Source organism: Bos mutus, chromosome 25 (genome assembly GCF_027580195.1).
Source record: "Bos mutus isolate GX-2022 chromosome 25, NWIPB_WYAK_1.1, whole genome shotgun sequence".
Lineage (NCBI taxonomy): Eukaryota > Metazoa > Chordata > Mammalia > Artiodactyla > Bovidae > Bos > Bos mutus.
Genome location: NC_091641.1, coordinates 2,793,087 through 2,819,775, shown reverse-complemented (window position 1 = coordinate 2,819,775; position 26,689 = coordinate 2,793,087). Strand labels below are relative to the sequence as shown.

The window sequence follows — 26,689 nt, the reverse complement described above, 5'->3', positions numbered from 1 at the left end:
AAGAGAATCTGTTGAGGGCTGTGCCTGAGCCTCTGGCAGGGCTCTGCGCCAGGCCCCAGGACCCTATTTCACTGGTTACGGGATGGCCCAGTAACCGATTCAGGATTCCTGACAGGCAGCTCAAGTCTGTTTTCCCAGGGAGGCTGGAAAACATCAGGGTTCCACCAGGTGTACAGAAGAATCTCACACCTACAGAGAAACCCCACACACGCAACCCTCACTCCTCAGGGATGATGAGCCCTTTAATCTTCCCACAAACAGCTGCTGACATTGTCCTGTTATGTCACGAATTGTCCTCATCTCTTAAGGAAGTGACTACACCATGAAATAGAACACTTCAGTGAAGGGTCTCACCCGTTTCCAAGAGTGAGGTACCCTCAAAGCAGCAAAGCAAAGTAGGTCAGAGCACAGACACAGAATTCAAACCCATCTAGATTTCTATTGTTTTTCAAATCGCCTTGTTATGAAAAAACAAATACACACAACCATAAATAATATAATGAACCGCATGTATCCATCACTCGTGTTTATAAACTACTAGCTTGTGACCTATCTTGGCTCCCCTAAACTCTGTCTGCTCTGCCATTCTCCCTCTTCCAGTACAATTTCCAAGCAAATCACAGACTATACATCACTTCATTTATAAATATTTCAGTTTGTATCTCTAAAAGACAAGGACTCTTGAAAAAACCAACCTATCATACCAAAAGCACACCTAAAAACACACAAATAATGATAAGAAAACCCCAGATTTGATTCCTGATGTCGACACCTGCTGGCTACATGACTTTGAGGGGACAAGGGGCAGAAAGCCCCTCAAACCCAGCAGGAGCTCTACTGGCAGGCACCAGGACTTCTGCGGTCTCAACACTGATGCTTCTGGGGCTTCCCTGGTGGCTCAGGTGGTAAAGAATCCGCCTGCAATGCGGGAGACCTGGGTTCAATCCCTGGGTTGGGAAGATCCCCTGGAGAAGGGAAAGGCTACCCACTCCAGTATCCTGGCCTGGAGAAGTCCATGGACAGTACAGTCCGCCGTCACCTCAAGGAGCCCTGGCAGGACGGGCTCTGACCCTCAGCAGGGCAGTGCACCAGCTTTCGCCTGGGCTCCTCCCACTGACCTCGGCGGACTGCCCTTGGTTTCCTAGCGCTGCTCTGAGTTATCAACGTGGTTCCCAGTCCATCTTCTCAAGGGACACTAGCATGTAATACAGACGCAGAGCACACAGCTGCCATGCGGCTTCCAGAGACGGCAGAGCTGGCTCCTTAGCCTGTTACACTGGAGACGAAGGGCAGTGGGTGACGTGGGTCTGCGTGGTCGATCCTACCTGGCCTCTGGGGACAAGAGAGGTCCTTCTCATTCTCGGTATGTTTGTCTCAAAGTCAGGGAGGACACTGAGGAGTAAAAGACCATTTACATTCTCTGCGACCACAGAGCAATCAGAAAATGACCTTGAATTCAACAGTAAACACAAGAAATTCCACCCAGAGGCAGCTTCAGCAGAGGCTCCATTCTGATTTTGCCTGAACATTCCTCTCTGCTGCCTCGTCCCTTGCCTACATTCCTTCTCCCTGACACAGACACCCAGGAGGATACAGGGTGTTTTCGTGCTTGTGTTATTACCATAGCAACAATTTCTCTTCTACCTGGAAGGCTGGAAGCCCTGCAGCGCTCTGTGCTGAGAATGCAAAGGGGGGACACTACCGCTCTGCACTCCAACACATATGCAACCCCCTCCCTTCTCAAGGACATCATGACGAGGATCACTAAAATTAAGATGCTGACAGCCAGTAACACACAATGAGTGTAAAGACAAAAAGGAGGCAAGGGACTCTATAAAAGGGTATTTTGTAGATTATCAATTCTTGAAGAATTTTTAACAGGAGGCCTTTTTTTAAAAAAAAAAAACATGAGATTTCTAAAGGCTCTGACTTGAAATGCATCTTTCCTTTGATGAGGCCACAGGCACAGAAAAATGCATTAAGTGATATTAGCAAAATGTCTGAAAGCACTAAACAAGTACTGTGGTTTCCAGCAAGAGAGGCACTTGAGAGCTTCTGATGCCCGAACGGTGCCTGAACAGAGGGAGGCTGTTAGCAGTCTGATAAGCAATGGCCAAAGGCGGCCAGAAAATCCACAAAAAAGGGTCAGAGTTTCTATTTAATGAAGTGCGCAAACAAACCTGTTAATCCACAGCATCTTTTTAAGTACCACAGTGTATTTTAGTAGAGACCAAAACAACCATAGACAGACAAGGAGCTGTGTCTTCTGCTAAAGGACAGTAAGAGGAAAGGCAAGCAGCCCCCACCTCCAGGCCTGCCGGCCGCATTGCACGTGGGGGTGACGGCCAAGACACAAAGGGCAGCGCACTCCTACGAAGACCATGACCGACGACTGGGCCATGGAGGCGAACCATGATTGTTAAAAATCTTCCCTCTGCGACTAACTGAGTTCTCCAGCAAAACGTACTATCTGTTTTGTCTCCAGGCCTTTCCCACACTCAACTCTTTGAATATCGTTCCCTGGGAGGCCAATCCTTCTGAACAGGGATAAACAAAAAATCAACAAGAAACCTGAAGGGAGGGGACCCGGCAGTGGAGCGGCTGAGACACGGAGGGCAAACCCACGAGCAGCCTGCTTCAAGGCACAGCTCTCCCCAGGGCGGAACGGGGCTCTCCTCTCAACCTCAATGCTGTGGGCTCAAGCGACAGCAGTCATTTGACAGAACAGACTGGTCAGCAAAAAATTTAGCTTCAAAAACCTATCCCCTCTCCACTGTGGCATGCTAGTAAGAAATGAAATTTTATGAGTACATGATTTGAAAAATTAAGTGGTGGTGTTCAGTCGCTACGTCGTGTCTGACTCTTAGCGACCCCATGGCCTGCAGCCCACCAGGCTTCTCTGTCCTCCACTATCTCCCAGAGTTTGCTCAAATTCATGTCCATGGAGTCAGTGATGCTATCGGAGGTAAGTGAGGAGTCCTCTTTTGGCCCTCTGACGGGACTTTACAACTGTCCCCATTAGGAGAACTCTGTGATTCTGTGGTAGCAGGTTCTACAAACCTGGGGAGGAAGCGCCTCCTGTCTAGGAGTTCCTTTGCTCACCTGAGTCTGCCCGTCACCTGCACACACTCGGCATCAGTCTCCGCCTTCCCTGAAGGGCAGCGGCTGCTTTACTGAGACAAGTGACGGCTGAGACAAGTGACAGCCAGCGGGGCAAGCACCTCAGTTACATTGTGTCGTTTAATGCAAACCAACCCCCCCCACCCCCCCCAGGCCCCTGGTACAGATTTATATAGAGATACAACTGACAGCCATTTACAAAAGCTCCATCAAACAGGTGCAACTGTTCTCATTTTACAGATAAAGGAAATGTGGCTCAGGGAGATGACATATCTACCTAGGTCACGATGCTGAAAAGAGGAAGAGCCCGGATTAACCAAGAGAGGTTTAAGAGCAAAAGCCTCGTGTTAACCACTCCTCCAGACTGTCTGCTTAGCTGCCTCATGAACAAAGGCTAGGGCACCCAGCAAAGGACTGGCCCTGGAGCAGGGCGTGGAAGAACACTTCTCATGCAACTGTTTCAAAAAGAACTCTCAAAACAGAGAATTTACCAATACAGCTCAGCAAAAAAAGTACTCATCCCACACAATGCTGACACAGGAGAAAGGAAAGGCTCTTCATCCTGAACTGAACAGGAAGTTCTGTGATCTGTCCACTAGAAGGTGGCCAACATCTTAACCATTTAAAATGGCTTCATTAAGAAGCGCTGAATGTTCTCCGAGGGCAGGACAGAGCAATGCCCATTTCCTGGATGCAAGGAAGGTCAGCAAATACCCAAGGCCCAGGCTGCTGTTCAGGTCCTGAAGTCTACCATGAGAGCTCAGTGTCTGGACCACCTGGGCTCTGAAATGCATGTCACCACCTGTTGGAAAGTCAGCAGCTGACTTCCGAGTGTCGAGGGGAGAGATCCGAGGGGCTGTGCCAGCCCCCGCTGAGAAAGCTGAGACGGCAGCGCTGCTGGTGCCCGCTCACCAGGCCTGTAACTTTGGACACCTCACGGGTGCTGTCCCAGCCCGCCGCAAAAGCAAATACGCAGCAAAGGGAGTCTCGTGAACGTTTTCTCAGTGGATGTAAAAGTTATGCTGATACTATACAATGTACTATTACGTGTACAATGGCATTGTATCTAAAAAAGTTACATACAGACTTAATTAAAAAATACTTTATTGCCAAAGAATGTTTAACCATCACCTGAGCCTTCAGCGGGTCATAATCCTTGTGTGATAGTAATATCAAAGATCACTGACCACAGATCACCATAACAAATATAATAATAAAAGTCTGAAATAAGGTAAGAATTATTAAAATTTGCCACAGAGACACAAAGTGAGCAAATGCTGTTGGAAAAACAGCAACAGACTTGCTCAATGCAGGGCTGACAGAAGCCTTCCATTTGTAAAAAAAATAAAAATAAAAAACTGCAGTATCTGTGAAGTGTAATAAAATGAGGTATGACTGTATAAGAATAAAAACTATTTCTGTACAGTTGAGGGGAAGCAAAAATAAATGTTTTATTCATATTGGCATTTCAGTGTAATGCAAGCATATTTTTACCTTTCCCTATTTTGGGTACATATCTATCTCCTTTTAAAATAACTACTGCAAACAACAGCAGAGATGGTATTTATTCAAGTTTTATTAGGGAAGGCAGAGTAGGAAGAGGTAAGCAATATTTGCTTTTCGTTGCCTTTATTCTTCCTGGAAACACACAAACACACATCCCTAACTGGAAGATGTGGCTTCTCAAACACAGTGTTTAATGTGCTAAGATGTCAAGTAAAGAAGTGTGTGGATTTGAGACACTATGATGAACAGACTCACTATGCTATTCACTATGGGGAATTTTAAAAACTGGAAGCTGACAAAAATATTAAGACAAAGAGAGTTAAATCCTGAAACCTCGCTGTTTTAATGCCAGCTCTGCTCAGCGCTCAGCGGGGGATGGCTCACAGGGATGGCCTTTGGGATCCACTCTGGGCTGTGTGTGGTGGCAGGGAGGCCCCACTTTGGGTTCTCAGCACCACCACTTTCCCTCGATGGACACTGCCTTGGATGACTCTGGGACCAATGGGAGACTAGGGCCTCACAAAGCACCCTTCCTGTCACACCTGCACACCGCTGCAGTCTGAGCTCTTAAGTGGTTCAGCCGGAGCCCCCGGGGTCTGAAGGAAGTGACACCTCGGGAGAAGCAGGGGCAGCTGAACGCTGAGGAGGAGTTCCCACCCCACCTCACTCCTGTGCACTTGCATCATGCAGCATGGACTTCCACGCCAGTAGATGAGCCCTCATCTCGTGATTTAAAAATCCTTTTGTTATCCAGACATTTGGTTCTTCTCAACATTACTCCCTGAATAAAGGTCCTCCCTGAGAATCCTCCTGAACAAGAGGATCAGGCTTCATTCACATCTAGATAAATGTAAAGGCCTGTGCTCAGCACAGGGGTCAGCTGACTGGCTGGGCCTCAAATTACAGTGTGGCCAGTAAGTGCCAACCGTCCACTGTCACAGCTGGAACTGCCCTGGCACTGACAGCTGGTCCGGGTTCATTTACATTCTCTCCACGCAGCCACTGAGCTACTGCAGGCGGCTGCAGATGTCTGTTTTTTAGCAACAAACTGGTTCACTGCAGATGTGAATTTTGGTGATATTCTACTGCTGTCGAGTCAGTTAACACTGAATGCTACCAAGGACAGGATGGGGCCTGGAAAGCATGAAAAAAGATGAGCAGAGAAGAAGCTGGCAGGTGAGAAAGCTACATAAAAACAAGGGTAAGTGACACTGGGAAAAGATGAGAGCTTACACAATCACGTTTACATTCTTGGGCTCCACTAAAAGACATCAAGCAAAGGGGTCTCAATGGTTATTCTGATTAAAGTCCCACCACCAGCCATCTCCTCAACAGCACCAGCTTCATAAGTATTCCTAAACCTACCTTTCCAGAAAGCTCTACTTACACCTCTGAGTTTAGAGAGCAAAGTCATGATTCTAGACCGGTAGAAAGAGGCCCCACAGGGAAATTTCTGACCCTAAAAAATATTCCAGAAGCATCACTTTCAAATCTCTTAATTTAATACCCCACAGTCCCAACTCAAACACATCCAATCCACTCCTAAAAGCAGCATGTTAAAAACAAACTGATGAATTCTTTATCTGAGAATACACAGGACGCTGAGGGCCTTGACAATGGCATTCCATCACATCAATGAAACAAAGACTCTCTCCACATTTCATCAAAGATACAGTGTCTTATTCTTTCAGGATCTCAGGGGAATGATTCCAGGCATTCAAGCCCTCCTCCAGATAATGCATTCATATAAACGCCTCATCTCAGAGTGACAAGCTCCTGGAAATTTAACTGGAGTTCAGATTACTGGCAGTGATAATGCAATAGGGGAGCAGATGCCCTCAGTCTCAAAAGGGCCAAACTGGCTTGTGGCTCATTTATTGAAGAGGAGGAATCCTCAAGGACCAATGGCTGGTTCAGCCATCTAGCTGAAGAGAAAGTACGTCATCAGGAGAACAGGTACAAGTGAAAAAGGTAACAGCATCTGCCCTAACAACAATGACATCTCTGATATTAAATTCTGAATGAGCAGAGAGTGGTCCGCTTTGGTACTAAACCTAAAAGAATTCTGTAAGTTCTTCCAAGACTGTTTCGCTGACACACACACTTTTGAAATGCCCAAGAGAAAACCTTTCCTCGTGGAGTGTTAGTGCCACCTTGTGGCCAATCTCTCCATGGCTCCTGGAGGAGGAAATGGCACCCCACTGCAGTATTCTTGCCTGGGAAATCCATGGACAGAGGGGCCTGGAGGGCTGCACGCCACGGGGTCACGAAGAGTGGAACGCGACTGAGCACGCACACGCACACAGTAACAATTCACTTTTAAGTTCTCCCTTCTTTTCAAAGGACAGGTGGCAAGTTCTTGGTAAGTATTAACTGCTAACTGGCTGTCACTGTCCCTTGAGAGAGCTTTCCCTTCATCTTTCACACTGGGCCAGACGCGAGTCTAGAACGTGAATGCGCCTGTGCTCAGGTGAGGGTCGAGTCCTGGAGCACACTGCAGTGGACAGACTGTGTGATGCAGCCTCTTCACTGTAGAGCACCACTGAGGGACGTCAAGAGTTGTGAACCACTGGAGAGATTATTTTCAACTTAGATAACAAGACTCTTAAGGTCATACTTTCCCTAAACTCACCCATGAATTGCCTCCGGTGACCTAACTCCTACAGGGCCTCACTCCAGCCCCCTCGAGTTTCCACATTCCATTCTGTTTTTCCCCAGGACTCCCTCCTTTCAATGTTTCTTATTCCTGACTCCAAAACCCTCCTACAGCTTAGATCTCCCCTGTGCTCCTAACGGTAGTCACGTTCCAAATAAATACTGAGCACCTGATGTGTGCCAGGCCCTGGGAAAAGGACACTTACTGAATACTTCCACTCTCAAAACTCAACACGTCCAAAACAGAGTTGATCACCTCTCCTGGAACCTTTTTCTAATCTATTTCCAATTCTGTGTGAATAGTTCATCATCCACTCAGAGGTTCAAACCAGAAAAATGAGTCATCCAGGTTTCTCCCCACCCCCACAGTCAAACCACCTCTTTCTAATCCTATCTCCCTACCGTCTCTCCTCTTCTCCACTCCCACTGTTAGCTCTGGTTCTCATGATCTGTACCAGTCAGAATGTGCTAGGTTTGCTGCTGGAACAAACTCAAAATTCAATAGCTCAAAACAAACTTATTTCTACATGTCTATCTTGGCAGAAGGAAAAGACAGTGAAAGATATGCTCTCTCTCCTTTTGAAATTGGGGTAACAATAACATAACATGGATTCTACCTTATTAAGGGCAGATTGAAAGACTGAAGGCAGGAGCAGGGGACGACAGAGGATGAGATGGTTGGATGGTATCACTAACTCAATGAATATGAGTTTGAGCAAACTCCAGGAGACGGTGAAGGACAGGGAAGCCTGGTGTGCTGCAGTCCTTGGGATTGCAAAAAGGAAGCCACAACTAAGTGATTGGACAACTACCTCATCAACACATTTTAAGCATACAGTTCAGTACGTTAACTACACGGACACTGCTGTGTGGCACATCTCTAAAACTTCCGCATTTTGTGCGACTGAAGTTCAGGTAACTCGTGTCTCCTGCACTGGCCTGCAGATTCCTAATCACTGGACTGCCAGGGTTGTCCTAGACTGGCCTTTCATGGGGAAAAACCTTCACCAATCTATCAGGCAATAGATTATGGAAGACTCTCAACCTTCTCTGGATGCCCCTTCTCTAGACTTATGCGTGTACATTTCCAGTTTAGAGAGGTTTTCTGTTTTGGGGAGTCTGCCATCTCTTGCTCCCTCTGGTGTCTGTCTTCAGTACTGCAGGTTCTCTGGAGCTGCTGTGAGACGCCCAGCTTTTTCTTCTTAGCAGCCTTTATGTGAGCTTCCCAGGTGGCGCGGTGGGTGAACAATCTATATGCAATTAGGGTTAGGGTTAGGGTTAGGGTTCAATCCCTAGGTCAGGAACATCCCCTGGAAGAGGGCATGGCAACCCTCTCCAGCATTCTTGCCTGTAGAATCCCATGGACAGAGGAGCCTGGAGGGCTATGGTCCATGGGGTCACAAAGAGTCAGACATGACTGAAGCAACTGAGCAAGCAGCCCTTGGGCATCCAGAGTATGGTGGGTCTCATTAGTGCTCTGAGTTGGGCGAGAGAGAAACGAGCCCTGTAAAGAGCTCTCCACTCCCCAAAACCTGGAACGTTGGATATGTATGTCCCACTTTTCGTTTCCCCTCGAGGCAAAAGCCACAGAGATGTAACGGCCTCTGTCTGCGACACTACGAGCTTTGGGAACAGCAGCAAGCCTCTCAGCTCTCTTTTGTTCCCAGAGGCCTCCAGGCATCTAGAGTATGCAGGGCCCTGTCAGGGCTGAATCAAGTCAGACAGAAACCAGTCCCCTGGGCAATAACCCAAAAAACTGGAACACTGGATGCACGTTCCAACTCTTCCCCTCTCCAAGCAGAGGCTGGGAACTGGGGTTTTCTCCTGCTCTCTCTACACTAAGCCAAGGAAAGTGGCAAAGGTGAGCGAACGTTTGCTAGCCCAAACCACTGCCTTTGTCCTCGGTGATCTGAAACCTGGTGCTCCCTCCTGGCCGTGCTTAGACTCAGGAAAGGTACAAGCCAGCCCCTTGGGGAAGTTCTCTGAGAAGTCTGAGTATCAGATGTATGTCCCAGTCTGCTCGTCACCTCCCCAAGGGGATGTGAGGAGTTGGGCGTTTCCTCCATGTGTGCTGCATGTGCTAGGGGAAGGACTCTGGGGGTGAGTTCCATTAATTTCCCTACCAGCTGACTGCGCTGTCTGGAGTACAGGAGCCATGTAACTGGTTTCAAGATTTCTCACAAGGGTCTGGTCCATGTATTGCTAAATCAAGTGTTTCTGGGGAGGAGGAGAGTTTGGGGCTACCTATTCCATCCCCTTGCTGACATCACTTCTAAGCGCATGTTTTACCATGCTTCCTGCAAGTGACCTCTCATCCACACTCACACTGCATTGGCCCACAGAAACTCTCCAAGTTCAGCAGGGGGTGTACGTTCCTCCCACAGAGAGGAAGCAAAATACTCGTTTTTTCTGCCTAGGGTCTTAAGAGCCAGCCTGAAGGAGGCTTCTGCTGACATCCCAGGTTGGATGATCTCAGATACTCACGGGGCACTGTTTCAGACTCCCACGTACCCTGACACCTTCCTGTAACTGTCTTTGGCCTTCCGAATCGTACACAAGCACTTTCACTGGCAGAGTCTAATCTGGCATCATACCAGGAAATGTAATTTCTAGCTCAAGCCTAGCAATTCATGGAGACTCCCGAGGTGAGCAGGTGACAGCGATGTGCAGCTCTCACCTAGATCACTCAACAGCCAGACCAACTTCTGCTGTTTCAGCCCCAGCCCCCACCTCAGGATGGTGCCGAAGGCCTGCATGCACGGCCCCGGCCCCTCCCAGCTCATGAGCCTGAGCCCATCTTGTCACACTCGCAGTACCAGTCGCCTCCAGGAGGGGACTGCCTCCTGGACCCAGAACATTCCACACCTTCACTTTCATGTCACTCCCACCCTGCCCTTCCTGCGGCTGCCGCCTCCTTGCTCTCTGTGCCCTAGCTCAGGCCCCGCCTTCCCAAGCGTTCTAGTGGTGGACACACGGGGACCACGCAGGACAGTCAACCACTCTGCTTTCTTAGTTCCAAGATGCCAGAGACTACAGCCTGGGATGGGAACAAATTACTAAATGGATACATCAACTGTAAGAAAATATCCAGATTTTACACAAAAATATTAATGTTGAAAACAAAATGGGTAATTAGTCTGTCAGTCTAGCTTCTTCTTCCTTTTCCAATATCCACTTTCATTTCTTCACTTTCCAAAAGGGCAGAGGGTGGGGGAGATTTTAACATTCAACTCTCCTCATTCTATTTCAGAAAAATGGCTGAAAATATACTTGCCTAGGTAGATGCCAATACAATATTCCTTAAAAACTTTTAAGTGGCTTATATAAACAGTTGACAAATTTCAAGACACTCTCAGCTCACGAAGTAGGAGTCAAAGAAGAAAGACTTTCAGCAGCAAGGTGATTGGACAGCTTTGGTCTCACCCTACACGACCAGTCCATATGAGAACAGCTGAGGAAGTCATCTACCAAATGTGACAGAGATGCCACCATGGTGCCCAGTTCTGTTAATCAAAGAAATACCATGTGGACTTCGAAGGTGGCAGGCTGTGTGAATGCACATGTGAAAAGAAGCGTTTGAGCACAACAGGATGGTGAGAAAGCAAGCAAGAAAAATACTAGCACAGTGGAAACACAAAATCCTTCACATTCTACACTACAGTATCTGCCCTTGAGGAAGATGGCATAAACCAGGGATCCAGAGCTATGTGATTAAATTCTGTAGGTGGCCCCCACCTCTGAAACAAAGTCAACCACCTCACAAGGTACCAAATTAATCTGCTTTCATGCAAAGGAGAGCACTCCGATCCTCCTCAGGGGTCAGCATGCAGAGGACCAGCAGGGACTGTGTCACTAAGGCAGTCTATAATACCAAATTCAAATGTGAGTCTAGAAAAGGCATTTGCCACCCTACCTTTCGACAGCGAGGATTGGGACAACTGAACCTCTTCACGTCACTGTCCAGGAGAGCAGGAAAGCTGCAGGAGGGGCACCTAGAATCAGAGCAGCAGAAGGAGGTTATTCAGAACACTGAAGTCTGACTGTTCATTCTAAGATGGAGTATTCAGCTGGAGAGTCACACCTCCCTTTACTCCTTACTTTTCATTAAAACACAGACGGAGGCTCTCTGTGCTGGCTCTCACCAGGAAAGCAGGTGCCATTCTGAGTCCCGCCTCAGTGCAAACCACTCAGTAAACATACCCTTCTGAGAACTCTACACATGTCACCTCTTTTGGCTCAATGCACAAGGACTATAGCTAGAAGCCAGATGATTAAGAGGTGCCATGGAATGGAGGTAAAAATCTGAATTGCAGATTTTTCCATTAATAAAATTATCCTCTTATTTCAAAGCAAGAAATGCCAGAAAACCTGCAGCTAGGGCTCTGCCACAGAATTTCACTGTCCAAATAAAAGGGCCCAGGGCAGTGTAAGTCTTCCTAATGGGGAACGAGTTGACAGATGACATTCTCTGACTCTCAGAACTCACCTGACAAGCTCATCAGCGTAGGCTGCTGCAACTTCTTCCTCTGCTTTTCGCTCATAGTATTTATACAGGATGGTCTGGGGAAGCACCTTCTCCAGTTCACTGGCTGGGAATGAGCATGTGCAGCTGCCCTCCATACAGCTGAGCTCTGACTAGAATGACACCACCAGGAGAAGAAGGGGAAAAAAATTTAACCCAAGTTTTTAGAAGCACACACACAAATTTCAGTGGTTAAATGCATCTTTCAATGGAAAGAAAATAAACAGTGGTTCAGAACCAGACTCCGAGGCGGTAAAGGTCCCCTCTTTGAGAAAGCACTCTCAAAATAAGAAAACCATGAAATAAAAACACAAAGTCCATCTTTAATTCCACCTGAGGACCTCTACGAGCCTAAACCAGAATATATCAAGATGGGAAGTAGATGAGGATGGGTAAATGGCTTAGCAGATTAAGAGAGGAAAGTTACAGCTCAGGTCTGAAAAGAAGGTACTCAAGATAAGCAAGCTGACTCTCTCTCTAGTTCCTGGAAAAGGTGGAGGTCCAAACCTCTCGCACGGCAGAGGTGAGTGGGAGGAGGGGCAGGGACTGACACAATGCTACTGCACACTCCAGAGAGGACAGCACAGTGTATACACGACTCTTCTGAAATGCACCGGGAAATTAAACAGTCGTGTGACTCATTTTATTGTGATATATATTATACTGCAGCGCCCTGGAACCCAACTTGCAATATCTTTAAGTATGCCTATATTCTGCTAATCACATCCACTCTCTCAGTAACTGCTACTTAGCCCCTGATTAAACTACAACTGATTTTAGAATAACTGATGTCAAGTGGTTTGATTATTGGTGGGGCACTTATGAAAAGCAATTGTGGTTTTCGAGTGTTCGTTAAGACAAAACTCTGAATTCTATGTTGTGTTATGTTGGTGTAAAGAGAAATTGACTTTGCACGGAGAAATATAATTTTGCATAAAATATTATTCATTTTAATACAACTGTATAAAATCTTTTAAAATTTTTGTTAAAAAAATACTAATTTGCAGCCTCATATATTCAATACAGGCTGCAGGACTCTCTTTGGGTGTTTATCCTTCATTTTATTTGTGAACAGGAAGAGGAGAAGTTGGTGCTCCTATGAGCCAGGCACGAAAGCATGAAGAATTAAACCATTCCCTGAAAAGAAATCTAGTGTGCTTAGGACTAACATAATCACACAAATCAGAGGCTGCAGAGGAATTACACGCATCAGCATGTCTTAGCAGAGTTCCACCTCACCCCAGAAAAGACATTTCCATGAGGCATTTACACTTGTCTATAAATGCGGTCTCCACAGATGCTGTATGCACACACTGCACCATTCTTACCTTTCCAGATCCAAAGACTGCCTCTTGGGCGTATCTGATGAGACACTCTTTGCAGAATAAGTGAGCATCAGCACACTGCGTCAGCTCCTCGAATGGGAACTCCCCATAGCAGCAGCGGCACTCAATCAGCTGGCCATCCTGGAGGTGGGCAGAAACATGTGAAATTCCCTACACTCGAGTAGAGGAGGCAGCCATGTTTCATATTCCCCCACCCCAAACACATTCTGAGGTGAAAAGCAATCCCTAAAAGCCATAAAACAATGATGAGCTGTTTTCTGCTGTAGAAATCTAGCTTAAGATGCCAGTACAAATATGAGTACATATTAACAGCTAAAGACAGTACAATTTTCATGTTTTTTGGGGGGTATTCTTTGGCATTATCCTTTGTATAAAGTTACCATATTCACGAATTTCATTGTACTGGCAGGATTATAACATCTATAATCAAATGCTAACAGTCAGGAACAAGTGGCATGTGGGGTATTATCTTAAAACGTTTCAAAAGTTGCATATTGCATCTTGTTATAAGACAAGAGTGCGATGGGGTTGTGTCTCAGTCCAAGCTTTACCTTAAGGGACTACTGAAGCCATATACAGCAGCATTTCAAGTACTGTGAGTACCAGGAAACTTCTCCTTTTTATTAAGGGCAGTGACTGATCAGTCATTAGTTCATTTCTACCATGTTAGAAAAGGCCAAATGTGAGGATGGCTGATACCACACAAAATCCATCTGATCCTAAGGTTAAATATATCTCTTCCTTCTAACTCTGAAGTGACATGTGAATTCTAAATTTTGCTCTAAGAGTCTATCTAACAGATTCCAGGAAATGTTTAAGACAAACAACTCTAACAATATTATCTTCCCTCCAAGTCTAATCCAGTTTGGATTCAATGGTTCAATACCTGATTTTAACTTAGTTGAACCACAAACTCGGCAGGTCAACAGCAGAGGTTAAGGGAACCAATTTGTCATCAAAATGCGTAGGAAATGTGAGATGAGAAAAACAGCTAATGAAAATACCCAGAATAAGTTAATTAGATGAAATATCAATTACCTTTTGATACTGTTCTTCATTCATCTGCAGGGCAAGCAAAAAGTCTTCATGCTGAGGAACAAAAAACCAGACACATAGATGCAACTTTAGTCAAGATGTCATAAACCACTTAGCATTTACTTTCATAAACATAAAATGATGATTAATAGTCATCTCTTCAGTTATATAGTTTACTAGTTTAAAAAATTAACTGATAAATTTAAAATGCATCAGAGTGCTGTATGTAAAAAAGGAAACTTTACAAGTACTAGAATATATGGAGAAAACATTCTTAAATCTGACTCAAAATATAGAAGGAATAAAAGACTGACATAAAACACTTACGAGTGTAGAATAGCATGTAAGTAAACAAAACAACTGAATGGGTAAAAACCAAGTCTGACAACATACTTTGCTGGTAAGGCTAGTGAGAAACAGGTACTCTTCTACATTTCTGGTGAGAATGCAAAAAAGTACAACCACCATGGAGGGGGATTTGGCATGATGTTAACAGTGACGTAACTATTTATACTCTAACTCATCAATCACACTTATAGGAAATCTATTCCAAAGTTACCCTGGGGCAGAAATACGAAACGATATATGCATACAGTTATTTATAATGGTACTATCTGTAACAGCAGAAATCTGGAAAGAAGCCTGAATGTCCAGCAAAAGGGCAACAACTGAGTCAACTCTGGTACTGCAGACAATGGCACACTAGGCAGTTTTTAAAGGAAGGAGAAGAATCTCCATGGACTGCTGTGGAGTCATCATCAGGACGCACTGTTAAGTGAAAAGGGCAAGGGCAGAACAGTGTGTACCTTTTAGGTAAGAAAGAAATGTCCGAAATATATATATACACACACACATGCTTTTACATAAAAGAAGGAAAGATAAACAAAAAACTATAAAATGGTTATAAGAGATCTGACCTCGCAGATATCCTAAAGAGTCTTGGGGAACTCAGGGGTCCATGGGCCAAATCTGAGTTTCTGGTCTAGAAAATACATACAGGCACACTTCATTCTATTGCACTTTGCAGACAGTGCTCTCCAAAAAAAAAAAGAAAAGAAAAGAAAAAAAAGAACCCCACAAAAACTGAAGTTTCGTGACTTGCATCAAAGCAAGCCTACTGGTGCTGTTTCTCCAACAGCAATTTGTTTACTTCATGCGTCAGTGTCACTTTTTAGCAAGTCTCATAATATTTTAGACTTTTTCGTTATCATTACTGTCTTTGTTATGGTGGTCAGTGACCTTTGATGCTGCCACTGCAACTGTTTTGGGGTGCCACGCACTGCGCCCTAAAACAGTGAACTTGCTTGACGTATGTCATGTGTGTTCTGACCGCTCCACTGATGGGCATTCCCCACTCCTCTTCCTAGTCCCCCAGATACAACAACACTGAAAACAGGCTAATCAACAACCCTACAATGCTCTCTAAGCATTCAAATGAAAGGAAGAGTGGCCCATCTCTCAGCCACAATATTCTCATCAACCAAAGTCCGGATGAAAGACATGAGGAAGTTGTAGAAGAAAAGTCCGATGTCGGCAGAGGCTGGTTCATGAAGTTTAAGGAAAGACACCATTTCTATAACATGAAAGTGCAAGATGAAGCAGTGGGTGCATGATGTTGTAGAAGTTGCAACAAGTTATCCAGAAGATGTAGTTGAGATCATGAATGAAGGTGGCCACACTAAACAATAGATTTTCAAATGCAGATAAAACAGCTTTCTATTGGAAGAAGATGCCATCAAGGACCTTCACTGATAGAGAGAAGTCAGTGTCTGGCTTCAAAGGACAGGCTGACTCTCATTAGGGGTTAGTGCACCTGATGACCTGAAGCTGAAGCCAGTGCTCCTTTTACTGTTCCAAAAATCCTAGGGCCCTTAAGAATTAGGCTTTCTCTATTCCGCTTGTGTTCTATAAATGGAACAACAAAGCCTGGATGACAGCACATCTGTTTACAAGATGGTTTACTGAATAATTTAAGCTCGCTAAGAACTACTGCTGAGAAAAAGAGTCCTTTCAAAATATTACTGCTCGCTGAAATGCTCCTGGTCACCTAAGAGATCTAACGGAGAGGAACGAGATTAATGTTTCCATGCCTGCTAACACAAAATCCATTCTGCATCTCATGGATCAAGGAGTTAGTTTTTAACTTTCGAGACTTATTAAGAAATGCATTTTGTAAGGTTTATAAGCCATAGTGATTCCTATGATGAATCTGGGGCAAAGTCAACTGAAAACTTCTGGAAGGGATTCACCATTCCACGTGCAATAAAAAAAAACATTTGTAATCTATGGAAAGACATGAAAATACCAACATTAACAGGAGTTTGGAAGAAGCTGATCCCAACTCTCATGGCTGACTTTAAAGAAGAAATTAATTGCATGTGTGGTATAAACAGTAAGAGACCTAGAATTAGAATCAAACAGCTGCAATCTCATGAATAAAACCTTCAAGTATAAGGAGCTGCTTTTTACAGATGAACCAAAAGAAAAAAGAAAGAAGCAGTTTCTTGAGATGGAAATTACTGGTGAAGATACTATGAAGATTGCTGAAATGACAACAAAGGATTTAGAAAATCGCACAAACTTAGTTGATCAGGCAGCAGCAGGATTTGAGGCGACTGACTCCACGTTTGAAAGCTGTGGGTAGAATGTTATCAAACAGCACAGCGCATTACAGAGAAATCACTCACGAAAGGAAGAATATCGACCCATTTGGCAAGCTGCATTTTGCCACACCTTAAGAGATGTGGACAGCTACCTTCACTCTCAGCAAGCACCACTCTCATCAGTGAGAAGCCACCAAAACTGAGGCAAGACCATCCCCTCCCCACCAGCGAAAAAGATTATGACTTGCTGAAAACACAGATGATGGTTAGCATTTTTTAGCAATAAAGCATTTCTTAATTAAGGCTTGGACACTGGTTTTTAGACACAGCACTATTGCACACTTACTAGACTGCACTGTAGTGTAAACATGACTCTCCCACACACTGGGAGGCCAAAGCATTCTTATGATGAGCTTCACTACGATATTCACTTTACTGGCCTGCAACTGAACCCACAATGTCTCTGAGGTCTGTCTGTATTAAAAAACCAAATTTGTATCTTCCAGCTGACTTGCACATTTGACAGTACATTTCTGGCCTGGAGAATTCAATGGACTATATAGTCCATGGGGTCGCAGAGTCAGACATGACTGACTGACTTTGACTTTCACTTTTGGAAGAATTAAAGAGCTAAATGGAATCTGTTTATTCCTCTCCCAGTAGAGGGCGAAGAAGGTGAAACAGATGTGTTTACTAAGTGCCAATTAAAATAACGTAAATCTGATTTGTGAAACTATGAATTTTAGTCAGTATTACTACAAAACCTAGCTTTGTTTTCCTTTTAAAAACTTCATGGCTTATTCATTAATCACTTAAAAGAAAAGGCAAATCTTCAAAGACAGCTTTACACTGAGCCCCACCAGCAAATCAGATCCTAGATACACATACAAACACATCTTCCTACCTCTGCCATCTCTTTGATTTTCTGCTCGTAGAACTCCTGCTCCTGCTGCACAGCTGGAAGGAGGGCACGCCGGTCATAGGACCTACAATGTCGCCGCTTATTTTCCAGAAAGAACATCCTCTTCTCTATTTTTTTGTCACCTAGAAGATACGTGACAATGCAGAATCATGCAGACAACTGTTTTGCTAGGAATCCAGACAGCCATCCCAGTCTTATGTGGCCTGGTCCCCCACTTATTCCTATCAGGATGTTAAGTTACATGACTTTCCCATAACGTTCTTTTTGGGAAAACTGGGCTCCTAACCATTCCCACCATTCCATGCACTTTCTGACATTCTTCCTCTCCATAGCCATCCCTCATTATGATCCAACTGGAAGAGCTCCCCTATCCTGTCCGTACAGCAGTGTGGTATACACCGCAATTCATGATGTGCTTCCTACTGAGGACGGGGGGTTGACGGTTTGGGGTTATCATCCAGAGCTGCTATACCTGTGTCTGCAGTTCAGCAGCGCACACAGGAGGAGCAGAACTGCTGGATCAGCTTTAGAAAACAGAGTTAGTGTTCTGCAGTGCTTGTTCCAATTTACACTGGCCCTCTGCCAGCAATGTCATTAGTGTTTAATCTGAGCCGTCCTGGTAGGTGCAAATTTATGTTTTAAAATTTTTTTATTTTGAAAATGCAGTACCCAGACTTGTAATAAATAACACTTAGAACACAAGCTAAGAAAATGACGAATGTCAGATTTTACAACTGGTCTTATTTAGGTTTTGTATTTCTTTGGTTGATTTAGTAATGTACATTTTTCTAGAAAACTATCCATTCCATCCAGATTTTCTATTTACTCACAAAAGCCTGTTTTTTTGGTAATCTCTATACCCTGATACATTTTTTAATTTTTCTGCTTTCCTCTTGTTCACTCTACTTTTAAAAAACTAAAACATTTTTTCATTGCCTATTTAGAAAACCAGTTTTTGGTTCTCTGTTCTGTTCCATCTATCTGACTATATTTCTGCCAAGACCACCTGGTCTTAATCACTGTAGTTATGGAGTAAGTTCTGAAATCCAGCAGACTGATTTCTCCCACTTTACTCTTCTTTTAAAAGATTAGTTTAGCTATTCTAGTACCCTGTCTCTCCATATAAACTTCAGGATAATTTTAGGATACCTTGCTTGTATCTGCAAAAAAAAATCTTGCTGGGATTTTGACAGAAATCACACTAGGCATGGGTATTAATTTGGAGAGGATTTATATCTTCATTGAGTCTTTCAACCCATGAACATAGTACATGTCTTCATGTATGTATATCTTGATTTTTTTTCTTCAGTGTTTTGTAGTTCTCATCTCAAGTCCCATACATGTTTTGTCAGATTCACACCTAAGTATTAAGTTTTTTCAAAATGACTTTAAATGGTATTGTACTTAAATCTTGATGTCCATATGCTCACTGCTAGCATAAAGCTACACTGGTTTTTGTAGGCTGATCTTATACCCTGTAACCTTACTGAACTTCCTTGGAGCTATATGTATCTACAATCATGTCATCTGCTTAGGAGCAGTTTTGGAAGAATTTCCCAGTGAAACCAAGTGGGGCTGGAGATCTTTTTGAAGATTTAAAACTGCGAATTCAATTTCCTTAACAGCTATACGGTTATTCAAATTATCTATTTTATATAGGTAAGTTTATTGGTAGTTTGTTTTTTGAGGAAATGGTCCATTTCATCTAGGCTGTCAAAATTACGTATGTAAAGATGTCCACATATTCCTCCTTGGATGTTTGTAGGGTCTACAGTGAAAGCCCCTATGAAGAGTAAGTTACCCTATAAAGAGTAACTCCAATTTGCATCTTTTTTCTGTCAGCCTTGCTAGAGGGGACATGCTGCATTTTTACTGATGTTCCGTTTACATCCAAGTTCTATCCGTACTCCTCATGAGAGGCTATGTGGTGGTCAGCTCATATACAATGAAAAAGGACACTGGAGGGAGAATCTGGTCTCTCTCTTTGCCAGCTGATGTACAGCTCAAACAGTACTGCTTGGATGGAAAACAGTTGAAAAGGTAAAGAATAGGATTCCTGGAACAAATGAATGAGTCTAAGCTTATGTACTTATAAACCCCCTTTAAAAAAAAGACTGCAAGTCATAGATATAAATGTAAATCAAGTGTATTTTCTATTTCCAGACTTTCAGTGTCCTTCAAGATTATCTTGGTAAGACCAAGTTAAGAGGCAGAATCTTGGGACTTCCTTGGTGGTCCCCTGCTTAAGACTCTGCACTTTCACTGCCAGAGGCACAGGTCTGATCACTGCTCCAGGAACTAGGATCTCACATATTGTGCAGTGTGATTAAAAAAAAAAAAAAATTCAGAGGTATACCTGAAAGAATGGGCTGAAACTAATGAGGTGATGTTCAGTGAAAAATATCAAATGCATCAAAACTGAGAGGTCTGTGACTTAAACAGCAAGGTGGGTAAGAAGATGAAGGTTTAATGTGAGTCAGTGGCAGGACATAGTTTGATTTTAAGAAGTTAAGGTGTTCTCAGGCTGTATGGCTGAAATTATAGAACCTAAATCCCAGCTGCTGCCTCAAAACAGCAGACCTCATTTGGAGTACTCTGTCCAGCCTTGTACACCCAACCTCTCAAAGAGATAAAGACAAGTTAGAGAAAGACAGAAAGAAGGGCAACTGGGAAGATGAAGAGGCAACAGATTTTAAATCCTTTCAGCGGCAAGAACTACAACCATGTCAGAAAACCTCAGGAGGCACATTCCTGGTGTGATATAAAGGAAGAACTTTCTACAAGACACAGCTAACCAAGAAGGGAGTAGACCACCTTGTGACGTGATACTTCCTTTTCTCTACCACTGAACGTCAGAAACAAGTACTGAATGACTGTGTGTTAGTGTGCCTAGTTAGGCGTGCCTAGTCTAAACAGGGTTGCCTGGTGGCTCAAAAGGTAAAGCGCCTGCCTACAATGCAGGAGACCTGGGTTCAATCCCCGGGTCAGGAAGATCCCCTGGAGAAGGAAATGGCAACCCACTCCAGTATTCTTGCCTGGAGAATCCCACAGACAGAGGAGCCTGGTGGGCTACAGTCCATGGGGTCGCACAGAGTCGGACACGACTGAGCGACTTCACACACACACACACACACACACACACACACACACACACACACACACACACACACACACAATGAAAAACTGCCTTTACACTGTCCTCACTTTCATTCTGCCACAGATCTGTGAGAACATCGTGTCTGGAGAGCACTGCTTCACAGAGCAGCTTGGTGACCTCAGAAGTCAGAACTTAGGACATTTTGTTTTAGATCCTAAAGAGTTCAGAAATTCAAATACTTTCCAACTCTGTAGCTATCTCATGGATTTTCCATTTAGATACACTTGAAGTTATGAAATTAATTACAGGTGTAACAGAAAGACAAATAGGAGAAAAGGGAAACATTTATGAAATAATCCACAGGAAAAGTTGAAGTGTACTCTTCTTGGACACAAGCAACTGAGATTAAGTCTGTTGCCAAATTCAGCAAGTTTACCTTTGGGAGGGTGGCAGTGAGGAGGGGAATTAGACCGAAGTAACCTCTTCGAAAGAGCTTTCAGCAGTTATTTCATCAATATGAGTAACAGAACTTTAAACAGTTTAAGTGGCAACCTAAGAGCTGTGTGGCTTTTGCTGTGCAGAACCCACCCTCTTAGGTATGTACGGGACTCCTCTGCAGTAAGCTAACAAACACTGGTCCACTTTTTACCAAGTAGTCATAAGGTTAATTCTTGTCAAACCTTCAAGACCCATTTTCCCCTCAAGCTTAAAAATGTCCCTACACACAAATCTCTAACACTGCACACAATTTTCCTTTCATGGTGTATCCTAAGCAGAAGGAAGACGACAAATGCAGCCACTTTCTAAGAACACTGCCGTGCCAGCAAAGCAGTCACATCAGTGACACTCCTCAGACTGCTGTGACAGGGCACTCCAGGCAGCCACACCACGAGGCCCCTTTGGGTTGTGTGGGAGGGAACCGCTCACCATCATTAACAGTCACATTTGGCCATTACCTTGTTCAAATTTGAAATCTATGTAAGAATACTGATTCATTTCTTTTCTCTTTTTTCTTTTTCCACTGGTTTCTGGCGATAGCTCCTGCCATTTTTTAATGGCGTCAGAAAAGGCCTAAAAATTGAGAAAGGGAAAGGTTACTGCTGTAAATGGGACACAAGAATAGGTGAAACACAGGCAATCCCAAATATCGTTGACTCAGTTTCAGCTACCTTCCCTATATGGCTTACCAGAAAAGGTAGTGGCAAAATAAGCAGGTAGCATTTCGTGACTTCATTTTCTCTTTCAACAACTGCTGTAATGGCAGAACCAAGATGCTGACTGATAAAGAGGTGCGTGAGAAAACAAACTACGGAAGGTGTCCATGAGTAAGCACAGGTTAAACCACGTAACCAACGGCTACAGGTCCCACTCCACAGGCACCACATCACCTGGTGCTTCTGTGGGCAACAATCCCGCCTCCATCCCTCCACGTTCTTGCTGCTCTCACTCACTTCCCCACTTTGTACTGGAGTGCAAAATGCTTATGCCAGAGATACTCCCTTCTCTTCCACAGCTTTAGCTTCTCCCTCTTTTTATATCTTTCCAATTGGCATTTAAAGGTGATCAAGTCTCTGCTATCTTAAAAGAAAACCTTTCCTCTCAGACCTCTTTCCTCTTCCAACTACCAGCTCTGCTTTCTTCCCTTGTTTGTAGCCAAGCTTATCAAAAAGCCACCTGCACATGACATCACCTCGCCTCCCAGGAGCGCCAGCCCCCTCTGCCCTGGCCTCTACCGCACCTCTCCACTTGCTCACCTCCCTAACACAGGGCCCAGTCCAGGGCCTCGGCTTCGGCCCTCGCCCCCCTGGAGCCCAGGGGTGATGCCACGCGGCCTGCCCCGCTCTCCTGACCTCCTCCTTGCGGCCTGCCCCTCTGCCTCGTGTTTCCACGTGGGGGGTCTTCCAGGCAGCCCTGGCTCTCTTCTCACCTGACAGTCTCTTCAGGTGCACCTCGTCCAGGCTGGTGAGGTCACTTTCTATATGCTGAAGAATCTCAAAATCCCTTCTCCAGTCCGTTATTTCCCCCACTTTTGGTCCATTCAGCCACTCAATGAATTGTTTTTATTCAGATATCTGAGGCCCACCCAGCAGCATGCTGGCAGTTCAGCATTTCCCGGACAGAATTCACTATCTTTCCCTCCAAATTAGCTCTTCTATGGGAATCCCCAACCCAGGAAATGACACCCCTGTCTTTCACGCCCTGCCCTCCCTCCCTACTGCCCTCCTGCTTATGCAACACTTAGGGGTGTGGTTCAATGTCACTTGCTCAGAGAGGCCCTCCTGGAGCCTCTCAGACCACCCTCTAGTTATATACTCTTTCGGAATAGTTATCACAGTTGTAATTACATACTTATTTGTGATCTGTTTCATGTTGTTTCCTCCCCTGAACTCTGAGCCTCTAGGACAGGGACTGTTACAACAGCTCATAGTGTACCTTCAGCAACATGCACAATCTGGATCTAACACTTGTTTGGTAAATAAAAGGTTACAGGGATGTGCATGTGTTATAGGAATGTTGCTAATAAATCATATTCTGAACCTGTTTATCTTAAACAGCTATGCATCCCTGTGGTAAAATGGTAACAAAACAAGTATTTTGAGAGAGAGGATCAGCCCTGCATCTTAACCTAACTCCTATCTCCCTTCCTTTTCAAAGCTCCTCAGTGTGGGAATCAAAAGGGAATTGACATTTGCTGTATGCACCTCCTATAAGCTAGGCACTGCATGCAGCCCTTTCAAGTCCTTAACTTAAGCCCATTTAATTCTCACTGCAATCCTCTAAGGGAGGTTATTATTTATTTCACAGTAGAGGGAAGCAAGGCTACAGAGAAGGGCAAACCTTAATTAAAGCAAGGACAGGACTCAGGCCACTTTTGGAACTACAGCTCCTCTCTTTGGCATCACTGTGTCCTCAGTCAGACTCAGTGCAACTCCACTGAGTTTCATCTTGCCACCTCTCTACATCCCTGATCAGTGTCCGCCACAGCTGGAGTGCCTCCTCCCTGGCTTCCTTTCTTTCTGGAATTCCCACTATACAAGGTATTCCCCACAAATTCTTAGGCACCAATGTCTGTACTCAACTCCAAGACTAATTGATACCACATTTTATCTACAGGCAAATACCCCGCCCTTCAACTAAGGCTATTCTCTAAAACCCAGGAGAGGGAACAAGACAAGTTACTATGACTTGCATTTTATAAATGAGGTAACTCGCAAATCAAATTCCCAAAGTATTAGTTTTAACAATCAAGGATTCAGGCTGGTTACAATTTTCAGGGCATCTGTGACAGCAGCCAAACTTCTTTTAAGGGATGACCTAAAAACACAACAACTGGCATCTGATGACGTAAAAGCTGAGAAGTAGACAGAGACTCCTCTGTGGAGCCTGGTGGAAAGGTCAACTCCAGAGACAGAGATATGTTACCTGTATGGAGATAAAGGTGACCATTCAAGTACACGGAGGGAGAAACCTAAGAAGCCTGGGTAAGACCCTGAGAATGACCACCTCACACAACAGAAGTTAAAGGATGGGTTAAACAAGATGGCCCTGTACACCAGCATTAAGTTTCTGAGGGAAGAAACCTGTATGTCCACTGTGACATTCCCAACGTGTGACGATGGCAGGCACTCGGCAAACTGCCTAAAAGAAAGAGGTAGTCACACCTGTGGCAGGAGGGGAAATTTTCAATCTACTCGAACCATCAGTCAAGTGTGAGTGTGTAAAGCAAGACACAGAGAGTGGTCAGGATCTCCGGGCTGGCCAAAGAGTTGGTTCATGCTTTTCCTTAAGATGGTACACGAATACCTGAATGAACTTTTTGGTGAACTCAACAAAGTAAAGAAAATTTATCTTTGTCAAAAGGCAAGGTGAAGGAAATCCCAAGATGACAGTCACAAGGCAGGCATGGAGAAAGCAGTGGGCATGAAGTTCTGCAAGTTTAAGACCAACAAGTGGCAGAACCAGAATTAAAATACAAGCGAGAAATCATATCTAAGTTTGATCAAGATTCTGGATGTAACCAATTTATAGGAAACAGACGAACTGTTTATTTATAATGCAGGGGTGTAGTCAGAAAAACTCAAACTGTGGAAGCCTGTAAGATAAAACAACCCAAACAAATAAGCAGTAAGGAAAAACAAAGGACAAAGAGAGCTTGCAGAGATTGAAGAACTCACCAGCCACACGCAATAAACATATTTTACTTGGAATTCTGTGACCAAACAAGCTGCTTAAAGATTTATGACATATTCAGAGAAATCTGAATGCTGACTGCACATCTGATAATGTTAATTTTTAAGGTGTGATAATGGTATTTTGATTAGATTTTAAAATACTTTGTCTTTGCCTTTATCTTTTAAAAATTAATACTGAAATACTTTATGGATGAAAAAAATGAAATGAAGCCTAGAATTTACTTCAGGTAGGGGTAGGCAGGTAGGGGTGGAAATACAAGTCTGGGCAGGAGCTGGCAACTGCTGAAGGGGAGTGACAGTATGCAGGGGCGTGTCACAATACCAGCTCTACTTCTGTATGCGTCTGATGTTTACAGTAAACAGGGAAAAACCAGCCATCTGTGGAGAACTGACCCTGCCTTAGTCAGCATGCCTTCTCTAAGCTGTCACCATGTTTGGGGAGTGGTGCAGAGAGGACAGCTACTGCAGTGGCAAGGAAGCCCCTCAGGGTGTGTTTTCTGCCTCCCTGCCCGTGTGAGTATGACCTCCTACAAGGCACAAGTCTTGTGCACCCTGTGTGTACAACAGGGAGACGTTCTAAAAGGGCACATCAGATTTTAGCTTTTGTCAAACATTATTTCCCCTTAAATACCTGATGTTCATTCAAGTAGCCCAACCCATCTCTTCAAAATCCTGTAAAATCTTAGATTAACTGCCCAAACAGACACCACAAAAAATATAAAGGGCCAGACAAATGAGGAAAAGGATATGGAAGCTATGAACAAGAAATGAGCCATAAAACTCTCCCATTTCCACCCAAATAACGACAAGCTGGGGGATGATCAGACCTTCAATGTGGAGAAGCATCTGCTAGCGAAGTCACTTTTACTGACCTCAGGATGTAGGCAGGGACATTTCTAATGAGGACTATCCCACCTCCAGACCACGGGAGCTGTCTCCTGCTGCTACACTTTTGCTTTTCATCTGGGCTTCCTGGGAGCTCAGAAAATGTGTAAGGCACCACAGGATCAATAAAGATGCCACACAGGGCCCTAAAGATGAAAGAGTCCCTTCTTTCTCAAGGTCATTAATTTGGAGGGGGGAAGCGCATTCATTTTTGAATGACAGTACAGACATTCCCTCTTTAGCAGGGGAAATGAGAAGGCATTATCTATCAGAAATAGAAGGCATTATTTCTGTAATCCCTTCAGAGTATTTTTAACTAAAATGAACCTGTAATTAGGAGTTTGCTGACAGATGCCTGGATCTTATCAAGGTAGAGGTGGAAGGGGCCTAGACTCAGCACATTCACTGATGTTCACCTTCTTTCAGGTTAAGACCCAGTGGGTGTTTTAACAAGTAAAGTAACTCCACATTTGCTTGTCTTCTGGAAAGAAAAGCACACTGTTTGCTAAGAGTCACCAGAACTTCAGCAAGAGAAACCGATTTAAAGGCAGGAGAGAAGAGGAACAGGTCAAGGACCTGCTGGCGCTGCTCTTCCGTCCTGGCTGTTGTCAAAGGGCCTGTACAGTGGGCTGCACTAAATGGAGCATGCCTGCTACTCACTAGCGACCAGCACCTTTCTAAGATCTGGAAGAGGCCCTTAAGTGGAATCTTTATTTAGAGTCTAGAAAGAAAGAAAGAAAACCTTGAGAGCTTTCAGGAGTTGCCCACTCTCTTCTGAAGCAAACCACCACTCCCTGGGCAGTGC

The 26,689-nt window shown here is 44.4% G+C and overlaps 1 protein-coding gene across 6 annotated transcripts in view; it reads right to left on the bottom strand.

Annotated features, from left to right (window-relative positions):
* The window catches only part of RNF216 (ring finger protein 216), a 120,782-nt gene that overhangs the window by 65,532 nt on the left and 28,561 nt on the right, over positions 1-26,689 (bottom strand). For all 6 annotated transcript variants that reach the window (XM_070362781.1, XM_070362780.1, XM_005887323.3 and 3 more), the window contains 6 exons: positions 21,763-21,877; positions 17,692-17,831; positions 14,188-14,238; positions 13,132-13,269; positions 11,768-11,916; positions 11,195-11,273 (listed from right to left, as the gene is read on the bottom strand). In XM_070362781.1, coding sequence (XP_070218882.1) covers positions 11,195-11,273; positions 11,768-11,916; positions 13,132-13,269; positions 14,188-14,238; positions 17,692-17,831; positions 21,763-21,877 — 672 coding nt within the window. The remainder of the gene's footprint in view (positions 1-11,194; positions 11,274-11,767; positions 11,917-13,131; positions 13,270-14,187; positions 14,239-17,691; positions 17,832-21,762; positions 21,878-26,689) is intronic.